Source organism: Mixophyes fleayi, chromosome 6 (assembly GCF_038048845.1).
Source record: "Mixophyes fleayi isolate aMixFle1 chromosome 6, aMixFle1.hap1, whole genome shotgun sequence".
Taxonomy (NCBI): Eukaryota; Metazoa; Chordata; class Amphibia; order Anura; family Limnodynastidae; genus Mixophyes; species Mixophyes fleayi.
This window is the reverse complement of record NC_134407.1, coordinates 211,822,990-211,840,507: the sequence shown is the minus strand read 5'-3', so window position 1 is coordinate 211,840,507 and position 17,518 is coordinate 211,822,990. Positions and strand designations below refer to the sequence as shown.

The 17,518-nt window shown below is 41.0% G+C and overlaps 2 protein-coding genes across 2 annotated transcripts in view; both read left to right on the top strand.

Moving 5' to 3' along the window:
- Positions 1–17,518, top strand: part of LOC142159828 (uncharacterized) — a 111,848-nt gene that overhangs the window by 2,427 nt on the left and 91,903 nt on the right. The gene's annotated exons all lie outside the window — the stretch shown is intronic.
- Positions 275–6,603, top strand: LOC142159956 (uncharacterized). The gene is made up of 2 exons (XM_075214866.1): positions 275–554; positions 5,253–6,603. The coding sequence occupies exon 2, from the start codon at positions 5,267–5,269 to the stop codon at positions 6,314–6,316; it is 1,050 nt and encodes a 349-aa protein (XP_075070967.1). The 5' UTR covers positions 275–554; positions 5,253–5,266; the 3' UTR covers positions 6,317–6,603.

Sequence of the window (17,518 nt, the reverse complement as noted above, 5' to 3'; positions counted from 1 at the left end):
GTGATGACTGTATCATTGTGTGTGTCAGGTTCCTATAAGGTGTGAGGACGTCACTGTCTATTTCTCCATGGAGGAGTGGGAGTATTTAGAGGGACACAAGGATCTGTACACTGACGTCATGATGGAGAATCATCGACCCCTCACATCACTGGGTAAGAGGAGACTTTATTGTAAAGAAGAGAGTGATATTGAGGATCCCCCAGATGCATATATCATCTGATAGACACATATTAACAATGTATTAAATCACTTTGTGTGTTTCCTACAGATGGATACAGTAACAGAAATACCCCAGAGAGATGTTCCCGTCTTCCTCATTCCCTGGAGGATACAGAGGAAAATCAAAAAATCTCACACGATTATCAGGTAGATGGGATTGGGTTTCGAGATACCAAAGACATAATTCAATGTGTTATTCATTTTTTTGTGTTCAATTTAGGGTGAAAACCTGAAAGATGTGAAGACTGATTTATCATACATTGATGATGGAGAAGAGAAGTATGTGAGGGGTGATCAGCAGTGTAAAGAGGAGGAAACTACAGATAACAGCACAGGTTGGTAATAACCAAAAAATATAGGAAATAGTCACATATTCTCCTTGTTCGGTCTGCACACCCTCCTCTGTCAGTACAAAGTAATGAGGAAAAAGTATCTGCCTAGTGGGAGAGTCAGAACCCATCAGCCCCAATTAGACTCCTGTTCTCCTCCTCACATCATATCACTGTGTGTTACCAGACAAGAGATCTGACCAGTCTCCTCCACACACTCTCTGGTGTTTCTCATACATCAGGAGACATCAGCCCCTATTAGACTCCTGTTCTCCTCCTCACATCATATCACTGTGTGTTACCAGACAAGAGATCTGACCAGTCTCCTCCACACACTCTGTGGTGTTTCTCTTGATTACCGGTAACCAAGCTATATACTGAAACTGCACAGTTGTTAATCTTTTTAGTGACGTTCAAGACCATGCATGTACATTTTTTTTAAGCATTGCCGTTTTTAAATGCTTTAAATTTTAAAATATAAAGGGTGAATGATTACCCTGGTGGTGGAATGGATCAGCTGGTCCCAGTGGTGTTTGGGCTTTCATCCGTGCTCCCAAATGCTTAGAAGGGTTGAAGGCAGAGCTAGCAGGCCCACCACAATAGCTCTCTGCAGGGTTCACATGAACCTTAGAGGAGTGAGTGTGTTAGAGGGGGTGAGCAGCATTTGGGCTGCTGCAACTTGTTTCCCCCAGCATTGCTGAACACCTTTCCTATAGCACCCGAGGGGATCAAATGTATCCGTGTGGTTTGCTGCCCTCTGCGTGTGCCAAGAGGAGCAAAGCAACACAGCTACGTCCAAAATAACCCTGGAATCTGGGTGGAGCTGATTTCGGCTTGGAGATGGCACTAGACCCTGTGCAGAAGTCCTAGAAGTTATTTTTGTCAGGGGTTCTAGAGATTAAGGGGCTAGTATAGAGTTTGGAGCTAACCAGTATGTGTAAGCAGCCTGCAAGGCCACATAGTGTTTGATCTTCAACGTGGTTTGCTCTGCTGCAAATTCTGCACCCCATCAAAATCTCCTGGCCCAGACTTAGTGGATGTCCCCCTAAGTCCACGCACTTTGTGACCCTTCCATCCTCCCTGCCACTAAAAGCAGTGGTTAAAAAAGAAAAGAAATGCTAGACCTCAACTGGTTCTTTTAAAAGTCCCAGCTGGGACTGGTTAAATGGACTTGGGTCTAGTTTACCCCCTGTCCACAGGTTGTGTGAAAACTGTATAAAACAAGGGCTTGCATCTCACACAGTGTACAACACCTTCCTTACCACCAAGTGTTGGAGTGTGTAACAGCTCTTTTAAGAGCTATTTATGAACAATAAATCATTACAACTACTACTGATCCTGCTCTGTTCCTGGTACACTGATCTGTGTCCTACAGCTAAGAGATAACACACTAATCCAGGCCTGGCCAACTTTTGGCTTGTCAGGTGTCGTGAAACTACAAGTCCCAGCATGCTTTGTCAGCAGATAGCTCGCTGATATCTGGCACGGCATGCTGGGATTTGTAGTTTCACAACACCTGGAGAGCCACCGGTTGGCCACGCCTGCACTAATCCATTTATCTCCCTACGCTGTCCTGTGTTCGGACTCCAGTACCGCTCAATACCTCAGCTGGGCATGACCTGAAGATGTGAGAGGGTTATTCAAAACAAAGCCACCTGGTTTGTCCAAAAATGACAAAAACTTTTCCAAAATTACATCTCCCACATCACTTATAAACTATCAGGTTCTGCCCCCACTAAGATCTGATTCAAGAGCTGACACTGTTTAGTCTTCAGTCACTCCCTGTCATATCCCACAATCACAACCTACCTTCATCAGGGTTACTGTACCAAACAATTATTTCACTTAAATATATCTTATAAAATAAGCCTACCTGACATGTGAATTATTTAAGATCACAAAGAGAGAATGTTATTAAGGGGACTTTAATATGACAAAGTCACAATGATTATTATATAAAAATGGTAACAAATTGACATACAGAAAAACAAATACAAGACCGTTTCTTAAAACAAACAGAATAAAAATAGATAACTGACAGACTTTTCTGTTGCATTGGGGAAGACTAGAATGTCAGCACATTCTCGGTAGCAAAAACTGACAATTTTCAACATAATTTTAGCATATTTTAAGCAGTCTCGTTCCTCTAACCTTTCCTGAAAGAAGTCTGTGAGTATGTTAATCGGCATTACAACTGCTTTTATTGCCTCTTCACAAACTCTTTTAGTAGTGAATTCTATATCTGGGATATCTCTTCTTGGGAACATAACAGAGATATAATAGAAAGTGCAATAAGCACATTATGATTCCCCGCATGCATACATACATATGAAACATGAATATGCTTGATTGATCCTTTAAGAAATTACATATTTTTCTATCTTCCTTTACTGCTAATGTTTATTAATGACACAAGTCATGTGGCTATTAAAGATCTGTACAGAATTCTTCTGAAACATGTATTATGAAAACTATTGTTTTGATGTATTTCCCTGCATGGAATATAATGCAAGGAGGTGACTGTAACTATTGTTTGTACTCAGAGCATCTGGGCTGTGCCAGGAACCACAGATGACTGCTGGTCTTATGTTGTTACTGGGTCCCAGGCTTCTCCAAGTATAAATGTTCCAGCTGGGGTGACAAGACACAGGCCTTTAGATTCAACATCCCTTGACCCCCGGTTTAGTTGCATATATTATCTTCACAGTTTTATATAATTCATATCTTACAGAATATATTATTTTTTTAAACCCCTGATTATGTCATAATCATGAAACCCACTATCCTGCCTCAACACTTTACCAGTTACCCAACAATCCTGATCCAAAGTAAGCAGTCACGAGGATTCAACTAAAGTAACCGGCAAAGAGTTGCTGTAGCAGCTACCCGCACCACCCTGAAGCAAGCGGTTCCAGTTGATGTTAAAGGAGCCTAGTGAGGGCAATGATACCCTCCTACCACTGGGGGCACCAACTTGGTGCACATCTGTCCTATACAAGTGACTAATTTGGCCAATCAACACAAGTAGAAATGGTCAGTGATAGCGACTTACTTACTTTAATGAAACCTAAGAGTGTGGCAAAATAAGCCCATCCTGATACAGATAATACTGGTGGTCACTACAATATGCCTATCAATATTGTCATAATTATGGCATAGTCAAGAGGTAATAAAATAATATATAAATATTCATTCCACACAGCAGGATTTGTTTCTATCCTGTGATTGTTATGTGTATCAGTAACCCAGGGGTTAACTTTGCTGAATCTCTTTGTAAGGCCCGTGGAATCTTTGAGATTGGTGTCTAAAGTGTCTGTGTCTTGTCACCTAGTTCGGTTGTTTATATTCTGTTGTGGCCTAAAAACACAGCTAATGGAATTTCTGGTAAGGTTTTAAGGCACCCTCCAGATGCTAGGCCTATAGAGCACAATGTGACCATCCCAAGCCTTCATATATATCATATAGGGGATGTAATACACCAAACCACTGGATTTTATGAATCCATATTTAGGAGGGTTACTGTATGTATTTATATTCTGGATAATTAGCTGCATCAAATACGTCAATAATAAGTACCAGTATTTGAAGAAAAATAAAGAGGTGCATGTATTTGTGTGCGAATACATTGTCCGGAGCACACAGGTACTGCCAACGCTAACGTGAGTGGTTTTCGCCAGGGATATCTTCGAAGAAATAAGATCTTTGCGGCTATCCCCACGCAGGTCCTGGTCCTCTGTACAGATATCGGTCATGACCGGCAGGTAAATGTAACCAAGAGCAGATAGAAGATGAGTGGAGATACCAGGATAGTACCGGATAGATGTAGATACCAGGAATAAACCTGGTAGGTGTTAATATGGTGAGTGTGCTGGATAGAGGATGCCAGGAACACACTGGAACAAGAGCCAAACAGTCAGGATAGTACAGCTAGATAGACCTGAAGATCTTGCACCATATTGCAGCATCAGCTGAAACGAAGGCACAGAGGCAGTAGTCAGTTGGAGAAAAGAGGAACTTATAAATAGTGGTTGTGTGCGCCCAAGAACCAAGATGACTGTCGCCATCAACAGTGTGAATCAGCAGCGCCCGAGGGGACCTGTCCTGTGTCGCTACCTGGAAGACCCATGGGAGAGTACCGGACCCCAGTAGTTTGTTGATTGGACTTATTTTATTTCTATGATTTCCCAAGAAAAGATATTTCATTCATAGAATTCCTGACTAAAGTGTGCTGAACAAAAGTCCTAAAACTGATTAGCATATGCACAGACTTTTTGTTTAGAGGCCTTACAGTGAAGGGAGGGTTGGTGGGCAGCAGTGAATGTTTAAAAGTAAATGTAATGATTTGAGAAATTGTAATTTCTTGTGGTCAATCTAAGATTGAAGATCTGTCCCATGTTTCAGCCTCCCCTGGCACAGTCGCACAAAAGTATGGGAGTTTTTCTCCTGTTTATTTTACGGAACGCTTTTGCAATAATATTACAGTAACTGATTCATATAAGTTGTGAGTATATTTTGAGATAGTTCAGGGATTAATTGAAGACGGCTTTAGAGTGTCCAGTAGAACTAGGTCGGTAATAGTGGGTGTGAGATAATTTGGGGCAGTTAAGCATCTTACAAATGCTCAGATGGGTCTTGCAGTACCAATTGTAAAAATAAAATTGGTATAAACATTCATTTTTTCCATATTTCTCTTATCTACAACAGATGGACACGGCAACATGAATACTACGGGTGGACATCTCATTATATCCCCAGATTGTAAGATAGAAGATGATATCATCATACTAGATTATACAGGAGAAAACCCCATTACCCCAAATATACATCCAGTACCTAACAATGCAGAAATATCATCTGATCCCTCTACACATGGGATTTGCTTTCCTGACAACTCAGATATTGTTACACATAATACAGCTCAAATGAATGAAGAGATGTTTACATATACTAATTATGATGAATGTTTTTACGATACTGGAAATCTTGCTTTGCAACAGAAAATGTACCCAGATGAGAAGCAATTTTCATATTCTGCGTGTGAAAATTTTACAAAGAAATCAAATCTATTTGTACATCAACAAAGTGAGAAGCCATTTGCATGTTCTGTATGTGGAAAATGTTTTACCCAGAGATCATATCTTGTTAAGCATCAGAGAATTCACACAGGTGAGAAACCATTTTCATGTTCTGAATGTGGGAAATGTTTTATAAAGAAATCGCATCATCTTCAGCATCAGAGAATACACACAGGAGAGAAGCCGTTTTCATGTTCTGATTGTGGGAAATATTTTGCACACAAATCTAATTTTGATAAACATCAGAAAATTCACACAGGTGAGAAACCATTTTCGTGTGCTGAATGTGGGAAACGGTTTACACAGAAAACGAATCATCTTCAGCACCAGAGAATTCACACAGGAGAGAAGCCATTTTCATGTTCTTATTGTGGAAAATGTTTTACACAGAAATCAGGTTTTTATAAACATCTGAAAATCCATACAGGTGAAAAGCCATATGCGTGCTCTGAATGTGGGAAATGTTTTACACACAAATCACATCTTATTCAACATCAGACAATTCACACAGGTGAGAAACCATTTTCATGTTCTGAATGTGGGAAGTATTTTGCACACAAATCAAGTTTTTATAAACATCAGAGAGTTCACACAGGTGCAAAGCCGTTTTCATGTTCTGACTGTGGGCAATCTTTTACGCAAAAATCAAGTCTTGTTAGACACCAGAGAGTACGCACACATTTACGCAGGTGAAAAATTGTAGATTTGTTTGTAAGTGGAAAGAAAAACAAAACAAAAAAAAAAAGTATTCACCTCTGACACAGTGATTCCACTTATTTTGCTGATATAAAAGTTTGCTTTTTTTATTGCAGTTTTGCCTGTCCTTTCCCATGTATATATTGGCTGGCAAATATCCCTCTTTAAATTATATTTCATGTATAACCTACTGGATTATTGTCATTGTATGCGTGTCCAATCTTATTTTGCCCTTACAGCATTGAACAAAAGTACTTGGATTAAAATAAAGTTTCATAACATCATGTGTAATGATGTCACCCATTTATGTGATTTTCCATAAACATTAATTTGAAAAGATTGTCATTGTCATCCCTTCCCTATCCTACCGTTGGTGGTATAGTCTTGCATATTTATGGAAATATTCAACAGGGAGCTCAGACTGGTGCAGGGGTTATCTCTCCATCAAACTAGGTGGACAATTTGGAGGGTAACCTCCAAACAAATTGTTGGTCACCTAATGTTGGAAATCTTGGGTTGTGTTCAATAACAGTCAATCTCTTTGAGGAGTTGAGGGTGTGACTTGACTTGACTTAACACTGTTCCCTCGTGAGAAATGGCAGGTAATACATACCTTTAAGACTCTGGCCTGAGACTTTGGTGCATATAATTTGCTGCTGTACAGCTAAATAGTGGGGCAATTGTCTATTAAAGTCTCGTAGGTGTATACATTAGTAACAGGTAGAAGGTTCGGTAGCCAACTGCAGAGGGGCTTTACTTTTCTCTCTCCTTCACACCTTCCTCTTGCTCATCCCAAAGACATCACTTCTCTTCTCTTACCTGAGCTGCCAGTGTAGAGGCAAAGACATTCTGTATGGCTTCATCAGGCATGAAGGCCAGATTTTGTTTTAAGAATGTCAAATATTGGTCCACGATGGTGTGAGACGGAAGCACAGGAAGTTTGATTTAATTATAAACAAGGAAATTTCAACCGAAAATCACATAGTATTTCTCCTTTCTAGGTTTACAAACTCAACTATTGGTTTCTATTTTTTACACCAGAAAGTTGCCTAGTACTTACAGCACATTCCAAAAAACAATTGCAGCCATCCCATAGATTTTACAGGAGACCTTGCCTTATACTTCTAATTTTTAATCCAATTTTTCCAAATTCCTGGAACCCACAGTATAAACAAAGGAATTACGTGATCTAACAATTCCATGCCTGTTAAAGCTTCCTAGTATCTTCTTTATTGTCCTCCTCGAGAATCAACTTGTTCTTTTTATCTAAAGGGGCTTAACTGCAGGTATGTTATCCGTTTGCCAGAAGACGGACCTTTCCTGAAAATCCCCTGGCATCGCACAGTGGTACTAACCAGTGGAAGGCCACATGTGCAGATTGTCTTTTCCAAGGAAGAGTACCTTCTGCTGGGGCAAGGAACTATGTAAGGCTATTGGGGGCTGTACTTTAAACAATGCAGGATGCCTGGAGCATCCATGAGACCCAGTCACATGATGATGGTAATGCAATGCATATTGGGGTACATAAATCTTTAATCCTGTGGAGTGCAGCATTTACTTCTATTGTGGCGGCATGGAGGATAAATATCCCAGCCACCCTGAGTAAGACCCAAGGAGTTTTTGTTTTTTAGCTGATAGGATTTCATGGAAAAAAATGAGAAAGAAAGAATACTAGCCCCCGATCAAGAAACCTAAATATAAGAAATTAATATGAAATATCAGAATTATATATTAAGGACAAATAAAAAACAAAAAAGGTGTTCTCTGATCTATGTGGAGATGAGATTGTACCATTATTTTTTTTTTTTCCCCTTTGTTATATGATGTGATCCCCACCCTGCCCTCATCTGTTAATCTGTGGTTCTCTTATCGTGGGTAACCTGCCATTCCTGATCACTCCTACTGGTGTTACTCGGCCACCAGTCCCTCAGTCAGTGCCAACTGTACACCAATTGTAGGAGAGTAGTCGCTGCCACAAACAGGCTCCGTCACAAGCACCGGAAATGACTTCTGAGTGTTCTGTATCACTAATTGCTTGTGGCTGGTACCTCCTGACCGCTTACTTGGGATCAGGATAGTGGGCAGAGCGTTAACTGGGAGCTGGGTTCAACACAGGACAGCCGCTCAATGGATTAGACATCTAGCTCTTATCTGTGGGTCACAGGAACACAGCAGGTGATGGGCATTGTAAGCAAAATGGTGTTGCTTATAAGTAGTCCTTACAAGGACTGTTGCACATCCCCTTTGTGATAGGGATGATACACAGAACTTGAATACAAGAAGATACACACACAATTCAGCAACATGTGCTCATTATCTAGAGCTTATATCAGCTTCCACCAGTCTATCTGGGAGTGGAGGTAGAGTGAACTGAGCCAACCAATCCGGACTAGATTTTACTGGGCCAATGGGCAGGGTCGTTATGCCCATGCCCAGATCAATTTGCACCTGGCCATGCAAGAAAAAGAGGCCTCATCTGCTGCAGACCAGGAGATCTTTCAATACGGGGATATCACATTTAACATTTTTTATCATTGGGTGTCTGACCACAGAGAGCAATGAGTTGTCTAAAATTAGGCTTTAACCACAATTTACAGTAATATGTGATCCCCAAAGAGCTGTATTGGTTCAACATTAGGAGAGTTTATCCTATTATCTTTAACACACAAACATATACACACACACAATGAGGACCCCCCTCTGCTGGAAAAGGACTGTGGTGGTCAAGGTAACTGTCACGGTTTGGTAATCTGGATTTGTGGGTCTGCCTAACTTGGCGCTACTTCCAGTAGGGCGCAGATTGTAACGGACGGATGGTCTTCACCAGTGACCACCGCAAGGTGATTTGGGCTTAGCGGCATCCGCCCGCAGGTTGCGGCCCCTACCAGGAGGGTCAGGCGAGGCCCTAGGGGTGTAGATAAGTGCAGATGTTACAGGGAGACACAATGAAGGCAGATGGAGCGTAAGCTCTTTGGCCAGTGGGAAAATGGAGACAATGGAGCGTAAGCTCTTCAGCCCAATGGCAGAGTACAGACAGATATATGGTGGGCAATTCAGCCAGCAGAATAATGAAGACAAGTGCAGCTTGAACAGTGCAAGCCGTAGTGAAGTGACCCAATGAAGATAAGCGCAGCTTGAGCAATTCAGTCCGTAGTACAGCAGCGCTACAGGGGTAGGTGCAGCAAGAACAGTCCAGCCAGCACGGTACCGGAGGCAGGTGCAGCTTAAACAATTGAGCCCGTAGTCTAGCAGCACAGCGGAGACAGGTGCAGTGTGAACAGTCCAGCCAGCAAGGTAACGGAGGCAGGTGCAGCTTGAGCAGTTGAGCCCGTAGTCTAGCAGCACAGCGGAGACTGGCGCAGTGTGAAGAGTCCAGCCAGCAAGGTAACGGAGGCAGGTGCAGCTTGAGCAGTTGAGCCCGTAGTACAGCCGCACAGTGGAGACAGGTGCAGCGTGAACAGTCCAGCCAGAAAAGTAACAGGTGCAGCTTGAGCAGTTGAGCCCGTAGTATAGCCGCACAGCGGAGACTGGCACAGCGTGAAGAGTCCTGCCTACAAGGTAACGGAGATCAAGGAGGCGTTGAGGATCCAAAGTAAACGCACAGGACACAGACAAAGTCTAATCAGGCAGGTAACTTGATCAACAGGCACTGAGGAGAATGGGGAAGTGCCTTTTTAAGTTTGTAGCCAAAGCTGGTAGCCAATAGGGGACATACAGAGAAAACTAAGGTTAACATCTGCGCATGCGCAGAACCAAATCCAAAACGCCAGCAGCTGAAGCATGAGTAAATGAGGAACAGGTTAGCGTGTCGGTCTTCGTTTATGGAAGCCGAATGAGCGCCGTGTGACAGTAACATCACCTACTTGGCTCAAGTTGGATGTTAATTTACATGTGATTTTACAATGCTGATAAAAGAAATGCATTGAAATAATAAGTTATGTCTTCCCATTTTAATGTGAGTGAAGGTGGATCCAGCCGTTCTCCTATCAGGGACCACACAGGGGAATAAATAGGAGTCTCTGGCACCATCAGGGTGTCAGAGTATTGGTTTCATCCTGCTCCAGCACTTGTTAATTTCCTGATCCTGTTCCAGTTCTGACCTGGCTATCACATTGACCTTCCTTTTGATTACGCTTTGTACCTTGCTGCTAGTCTGGTTTCCTGATTCCTGGCCTGCCTCTGACTATTCTTTGGATTATCCTCACATACCTTGCCGCCTGTTTGCTTCTGACCCAGATAGATTGACTACGCTTTGTCCACTCTATTGCTACGCTGGTGGCTGTCCTGGAGAACCGCGACCTGCGCAACCTCTTACAGCAAAACCCAAACTCCCTTGTGGAAGTCCCTGGTGAATACTTGCAGTGCATTAGACTCCGCTCTTCCTTGCTCAGCTGCGCCAATACCAGCTAGCAATTCCTCTCTGAACATGACACCCACTAATACTAAAGATGTTCACTGACCCCCATGTTTTGGTTTTGGATCTGGATTAACTTCGTGTTTTGGTTTTGGCAAAACCAACCTCGCGTGTTTTGGTTTTGGTTTTTTTCCCTAAAATCACATAATTTGGCTCTTTTTGTTCCTACATTATTATTAATCTCAATAACATTAATTTCCAGTCAATTTTTGTCAAGTAAGAAGAACACTCCTACCCCTCCTGTTTCTGTATGAGCAATGGCACTGAGCAATGTCACTGGAGAATGGAGAGTGACAAGAACACTGCTACCTCTGTTTCTGTGTGAGCAATGTAACTGAGCAATGTAACTGGAGAATGGAGAGTGACAAGAACACTGCTAACCTTGTTTCTGTGTGAGCAATGGCACTGAGCAATGTCACTGGAGACTGGAGAGTGACAAGAACACTGCTACCCCTGTTTCTGTGTGAGCAATGGCGCTGGATCTCCTGGGGAGGGAGGTACCTATGGAATCCAAAACCCGCGAGATCCGACAATGCAACAATGACGTTTTGCCTCGATTCAGATCAGAGGACGCGCGAAAATGCAGAGCCGGCTCGTGAGCCTACTGGGATCCCCTAAGTGGGTTTTCGGAAAACCGAGCCCAAGCATCTCTAATACTATAAACTATAAACACAGCAAGTACAATTTGATCCAAATATATAAACATAACTTCTCAACAAAATCACTTTACACAAAGGATCACTTCTGCGACTATCGTACAACCCAGTTACAGAAAGAATCACTTGGAAACTGCAATAATGATAGCTAAAATAATATTCCTTTCCCTCTTGTTTTCTCCGCTCATGTCCTTTATGGATCTCTTTCCTTTCCCTTCCCTCTTCTGTTCTCTCTCCCTCCTGTTCTTTTTCCTTTCCCTCCTCTCTCCCTCTTCTCCCATCTCTGGTTCTCTCTTTTTCCTGTATGTCCTCCCTCTCCTCTCAGTTCTATTAAAGTATTTTCATAGTTTTCCAATAAGCATTGTCGAAGCGATTTGTGTGGTTCCAAAGCACAAGCAATTTATTTAGCAAAAGCAAAATTTTAGCAGTTCAATAAATAAGTAAAGTACAGTACAGCCGATATATTATACATACATACATATATACGCTGCGACCGCTGCGCTCCGCTGGCACCAGCTACAATCCTTCAGTCCAGAAGACTGTGGTCAGAGTGACTGTTTAGCTGATCTCAGGGAGCTGTATATATACACTTAGTGATACAGTGAGAACAATACAGATGATGTGGCTTGCTTCAATAGGTCCAGGCTTCAGGAGGGTCCAGTGTAAAGCAGTCCATGGGCTAGATTTACTAAGCTGCGGGTTTGAGAAAGTGGGGATGTTGCCTATGGCAACCAATCAGATTCTAGCTGTCATTTTGTAGAAGGTACTAAATAAATGACAGCTAGAATCTGATTGGTTGCTATAGACAACATCCCCACTTTTTCAAACCCGCAGCTTAGTAAATCTAGCCCCATAGGTCAGTTCAAACAACCCCCTCCAAGGATGGGGGTCAACATTCCATGGGTGGGGGTCAACTCTCCAGATGATGCATATTGAACTTAAAATATCACTAAAGTGTATATATAAACTTATAATATATAATTATAAACCAAATAACATCTGCTCATAAACGACTGTGGAATGGAACCATTATAAATAGGAAATATATAAATAAATGAATGTAAAAGCGCGAGTGTATGCGTGCGTGTTTCATCGTGTGATCGCGCCATGACACGTAAAGCGTGGTATACTGATCGCAATCACACAGTAAAACAATATTAATCAATATACTTTCTTTCATCCATTATACGACTTTGACAGTTCTCTCTCCCCTCGGTATCTCTCCTTCTTCCTGCTCTTCCCTTGCCCTCTCTCTTTCTGGTTCTCTCCTCGTTCCCTCTCCTTTCCAGTACTCTCTCTTCCCCTTAATCCTGTTCACCCCCCAAATACTATACATACCCAAGGAATCAATAAAATATAAAAATATTTAATGAATACATAAAAACAAAAAACAATCACATTAATATCAATGTAATAAAAAAAAAATATATAATGAACCATGGACCACTTTGGCAAAGCTCAGAAAAATCATTGTATCAGAAGTATATCTTGTTAAATGTTCAGCAGCATATATTGGAAAAAATATAAAAATAAATAGTTTTTTCTTTTCTTGTGATTATCCTCTGTATTTTCATTAGATGCTATGTGTGCTTATAGCACACAGCAATAATTCCAGATGATATATTGTATCAGTTCAAATAGTAGCTGGAATAACTCCTATCTTCGGGCTTACATCGTTGTAATCACGGCTAGATAAGTGGGTGCGTCCACACACTCTCTTGGGGGCACATTTATCAAAACGCAAAAAATGAAAAATAGTTTTCAATCCTTATCGCATTGATAAGGATTGAACTATTTCTCATATTTATTAAAAAAGCAACACAGGAACAGCAGTTCCAAAAAACTGCTGTTCCTGTGAAGTGGAAATCATACTTACCTCTCCATCTTCGTACCCGAAGCAGCATGCGATGAACGGGGCTCCTCTTCTGACTCCAGTGCGCATGTACCGAGTGAAACCCTCGGGCATGCGCACAGACATCTCTGCTCTTGCACTGCAACTATAGTTGCAGAGAGTGAGTGGAGAGTGACAGGGAGGGATCATGTGATCCCTCCACACATGCGCTGTCCAGCTCTGCTCTTCGGAGCAGAGCTGACAGCACTGAAACTTTTCATTAATGATAATGTACGCCAGCTTCTGCTGACGTACATTAACATGTTTGAAAAGTTAATTACATTTATTGTTAAATAGCGTTACTGAGCACTCCCCATACATTGTTATGGGGAGTGCTCAGTAAAACGATAGGAGATGCAAAGCAGCAGATATCTATGATATCTGCTGCGATGCTACTATCATAAATAGCAAATTAGTGTTTAATCCCCGAAAACTGTTGTTTTCTGGGATTTTACAGGGTAGAAACCTTTGATAAATAGGCCCCTAAGTCCAAAGCCACTTGAGGTTAATGTCCTTAAAGATCGCCTCTGTAAAAAGCGTAACTCGCCCGATCTAGAAGAGAATAGCTGGATATAAAATAACATCCTTTAACATGCTTCGTCACAGACATCTCTCATCAGCTGTTCTTGTTTAGTGTATCCTGTAGGTGCGACTGGTGAGACTGTCCGGACAGAACTAAGGAAACCAAATTTTTGTTCCTTCACTGATTACAGAGGATATTGTATCACACTCTTGCTGGGGATAGCGATCTCCACAATAATAGTACTCTGAGCCTCCAAATATGTAGTTAGGTACAACATAAGTATTAGAAAGCGACGCGTTTCGTCTGCACCATGCAGACTTTCTCAAGCCATGTCCTTTGCTCAATGCTTTTTCTTGTTGAGGACTGACACTTTCTCCTATGAGCAGCTGCGTTTGGGATCCCTTACAACATACCTTGTCTTTCTACAACACACAATTAAGCGCCTGAGACTCCTTTATTTTCTGCAGCATTACTCTACCCGAGTATAAAATAAGTGATTATTATATACAACCGTAGATGGCAGCAGTACTACATCTAACTTTTACATTTATTGCTATATTTCTTCTCAGGGTCGATAACCATCCAGAAAGACAAGATACATATTTTTCCAGCATAAACACCACAAATACCAGGTATCTGGCCAGTTGGTACAGTAAAGCCCTGAGTTACATATATAGGTTTTTAAGTTTAGTGCAATGTTCATGAATCAAATACTGCAGCCAAACTTGTATCCAACAGGTACAGAAGTTTTTCTTCTGATTGAATTTGTTGAACATATGCAGTGAAGGCCGTCTAGGACCCTATAACTGATCACACACAGCGATCTCAGCATCAGTATTACGTACCAATATTTTAAGGAGGGAAATCAGGACAAGAGAAGCCCCTCCCTTCATCCACCAAAGCCACATCAATACCTGCCAGATCACATCCACACTCTTGTGTAGACAACCCTTTCAGATAATGAGGTCAGTCCTGCCAAAGAACCTATTAAATTTCAGACAACAATCTGATATTCAGTTGGATTATTATCAAACATATTGGGAAATGTGTTCTGAAGATGACTGCTGTTGGGCTATGTATACAGCAATTTGTTTCCATTGCACTCCCATCCCCAGTGAAGCCAGACAGCATCTCTGAAATTCTTGACTCTTGTGCCAAATGTCCAAATCTCAACAAACTGGACACTGATCCTGCTGCTAGGAGCTCAGTCCCAATGGCCCAGGTCACAGTATTACAAAGCTGTTATTTGGAAGTGCTGTGGTTCCAGGACCTGGAGGGCTCAATCTCCCCGGTGGAATGGACATTATTGTGAAACAGAGCATGCTTGCCAGTCTACAAACCTATGCAACCAACTAAACTTGTGTAAATCGCACCAGGAGTGTTCTATATCCTTATAGGTTATGGTTGTTTAATTGTTTTAATCCATATAATTAATATTTTTATATAGTACCATATATCCTGAAGGTGGTGCTCCCACACAAGATATCAAGAATTCAAGTCAACAGAGAGCCAATGTGTTTAAATGGGGCACTCATAGATTAGAATCAATATAAAACATATTCATTTTTATTGATATACATTAAAATAAAATCATCAAAAATAGTAAATAATAGAGTAGTGAAATATTAAAAGATGTAATTGACAAATTAAACCAAAATGATTTGTGAATATCTGTTAAGACTAGCAATCTCTGCTAGTACGCGCCGTCCTTTCTTTTAATATATTCTATCAATTATTCTATCTATATTAAAAGAAAGGACGAGACACTGGAACTCCAGGAATTCCAGGATTACGCCTTCCTATCTAAACTGAATACACTGAGATGAGTGACAATGGATACACTGTGACAGCAATAAAATAGCGACACTGTTGAAAGTTACCACTAGAGGGTGTTGTGTAAGCAGATATCTATTTAGTGAGACTATATCTACAAGCAGAGTATCAATCAAAGCGTCCTGGGAATAGTAGTCCTAGCGTTCGTGTACACTGGACTACAATACCCACAATTCACCTCAAAAACACATTTTAGACCGATAATCTAGTTGAGTCCAATACAGAGATCAATACGAAGTATCATAATATATTGTAGTTTGGAACGCACAGCCAGGAAGTCGTATGGAACGCACAGCCAGGAAGTCGTATGGAACGCACAGCCAGGAAGTCGTATGGAACGCACAGAAAGGAAGCGCTTTGTTTGAGCTCTGTCCGGTTGAGACAGAAGTAGTAGAAAGCAGAAAGGATACATTGTTGCTGAAGTGACTGTGAGTAATGACGTTTATTATAAGCACTTATTATATGTCTGAGTAATTTTATTTACCCCACACAGTACTGGTGTTCCAGGGAAGTGTCACATTTTTATTTAATGTAGAGAACAAAACAAGCAGTATAATTTAACACTTAACACTGTAGGGGACAAGATATAATAAGAGAAGAAGAAACAATTAATAAATTAGTTTGAATGGTTCAGAGGGACACCCTTATACTACTATACTGGTACTACTACCCCATAGTGCCCCACCATTCATTTATATTGTCCCTGGAATTGTTTTAACAGTTTAGCAGCTATGGACACAGGCTTTAAAAAAAGACAGTCTAATATATTGTGTGTCCATCAGTCCTTTAAATGATAACTAGTTATTAGGTAGGATTTGCCACTGACTTGCTCTCTTCTGTTCCAGACTGTCTCCCCGATGCCTAATAAAAAGAGTGGGGAAAGCTCTTGTTTTCTGAAATTCTGAAACTTAGGTGTGGTCTTCTCCTGTTTGCAGGAGATACATTATTTCTACCAGCGTTTGATTGTTCCACTTCTGATACCCGTCTCATCTCTCATTTCATGTGATTTCCTTATGTGTTTGATTTTTATGTGGCGCACACTATTATAGATTCTTCTTTTTCTAACAGGAATGCAGGTTGGTATAAGTATTTGTCTTTGGATTGGCATCATCTAACCCATAAGTGGACAAACCCTGGTTGCCAAGTTACCATGACAAATAAAATGCACAACATGTCAACCAGATTATTTCCCTTCCTATCTGTAGAGAAAACCCCTTTATAGTACGTTTGCTGGGAACAGCTACAACTGGATCCCAGTGATTAGAGATCGCAGGCACAGCTCTGTGATACGTAGGGTTATATTTACTAAACTGCGGGTTTGAAAAAGTGGAGATGTTGCCTATAGCAACCAATCAGATTCTAGCTGTCATTTATTTAGTACATTATACAAAATGACAGTTACAATCTGATTGGTTGCTATAGGCAATGTCTCCACTTTTTATACCCACAGTTTAGCAAATATACCCCGTAGTGTTATGTTAGCAGTAAGAGCTGCAGTTCTTGTATTTATCATAAAATCTCGGTGGTATCGTGACCAGGATTTTAATATTCAAGAGAACATCCCTAACTTATGAAAACGCTGTGCTTCCAATCTCTTATCACTGGGAACCACTGCTAAAGAGTCCTATAGGCTGGAATAATAACCAGATAATTTAAGCAATATAATGTACTGCATACCTCTCTCAAGTGTATAACTACACACCTAAAAAAAAAAAATATGTGTAAAAATAAAGTCGGCAGTGATAATGTCTACGATGTTATGATGTTGTCCAACAAAACGTTTACAAGTTCATCATATCTACACATACATAAAATGTGGACACATTTGACACGCTGTCATAATGTCGACATAAATAAATAGATCTAAACAAAAAAAATGGCA

Bases quoted from the DNA above. Each gene is read 5' to 3' on its own strand.
- LOC142159956 (XM_075214866.1), top strand. From the start codon at position 5,267: ATGAATACTACGGGTGGACATCTCATTATATCCCCAGATTGTAAGATA.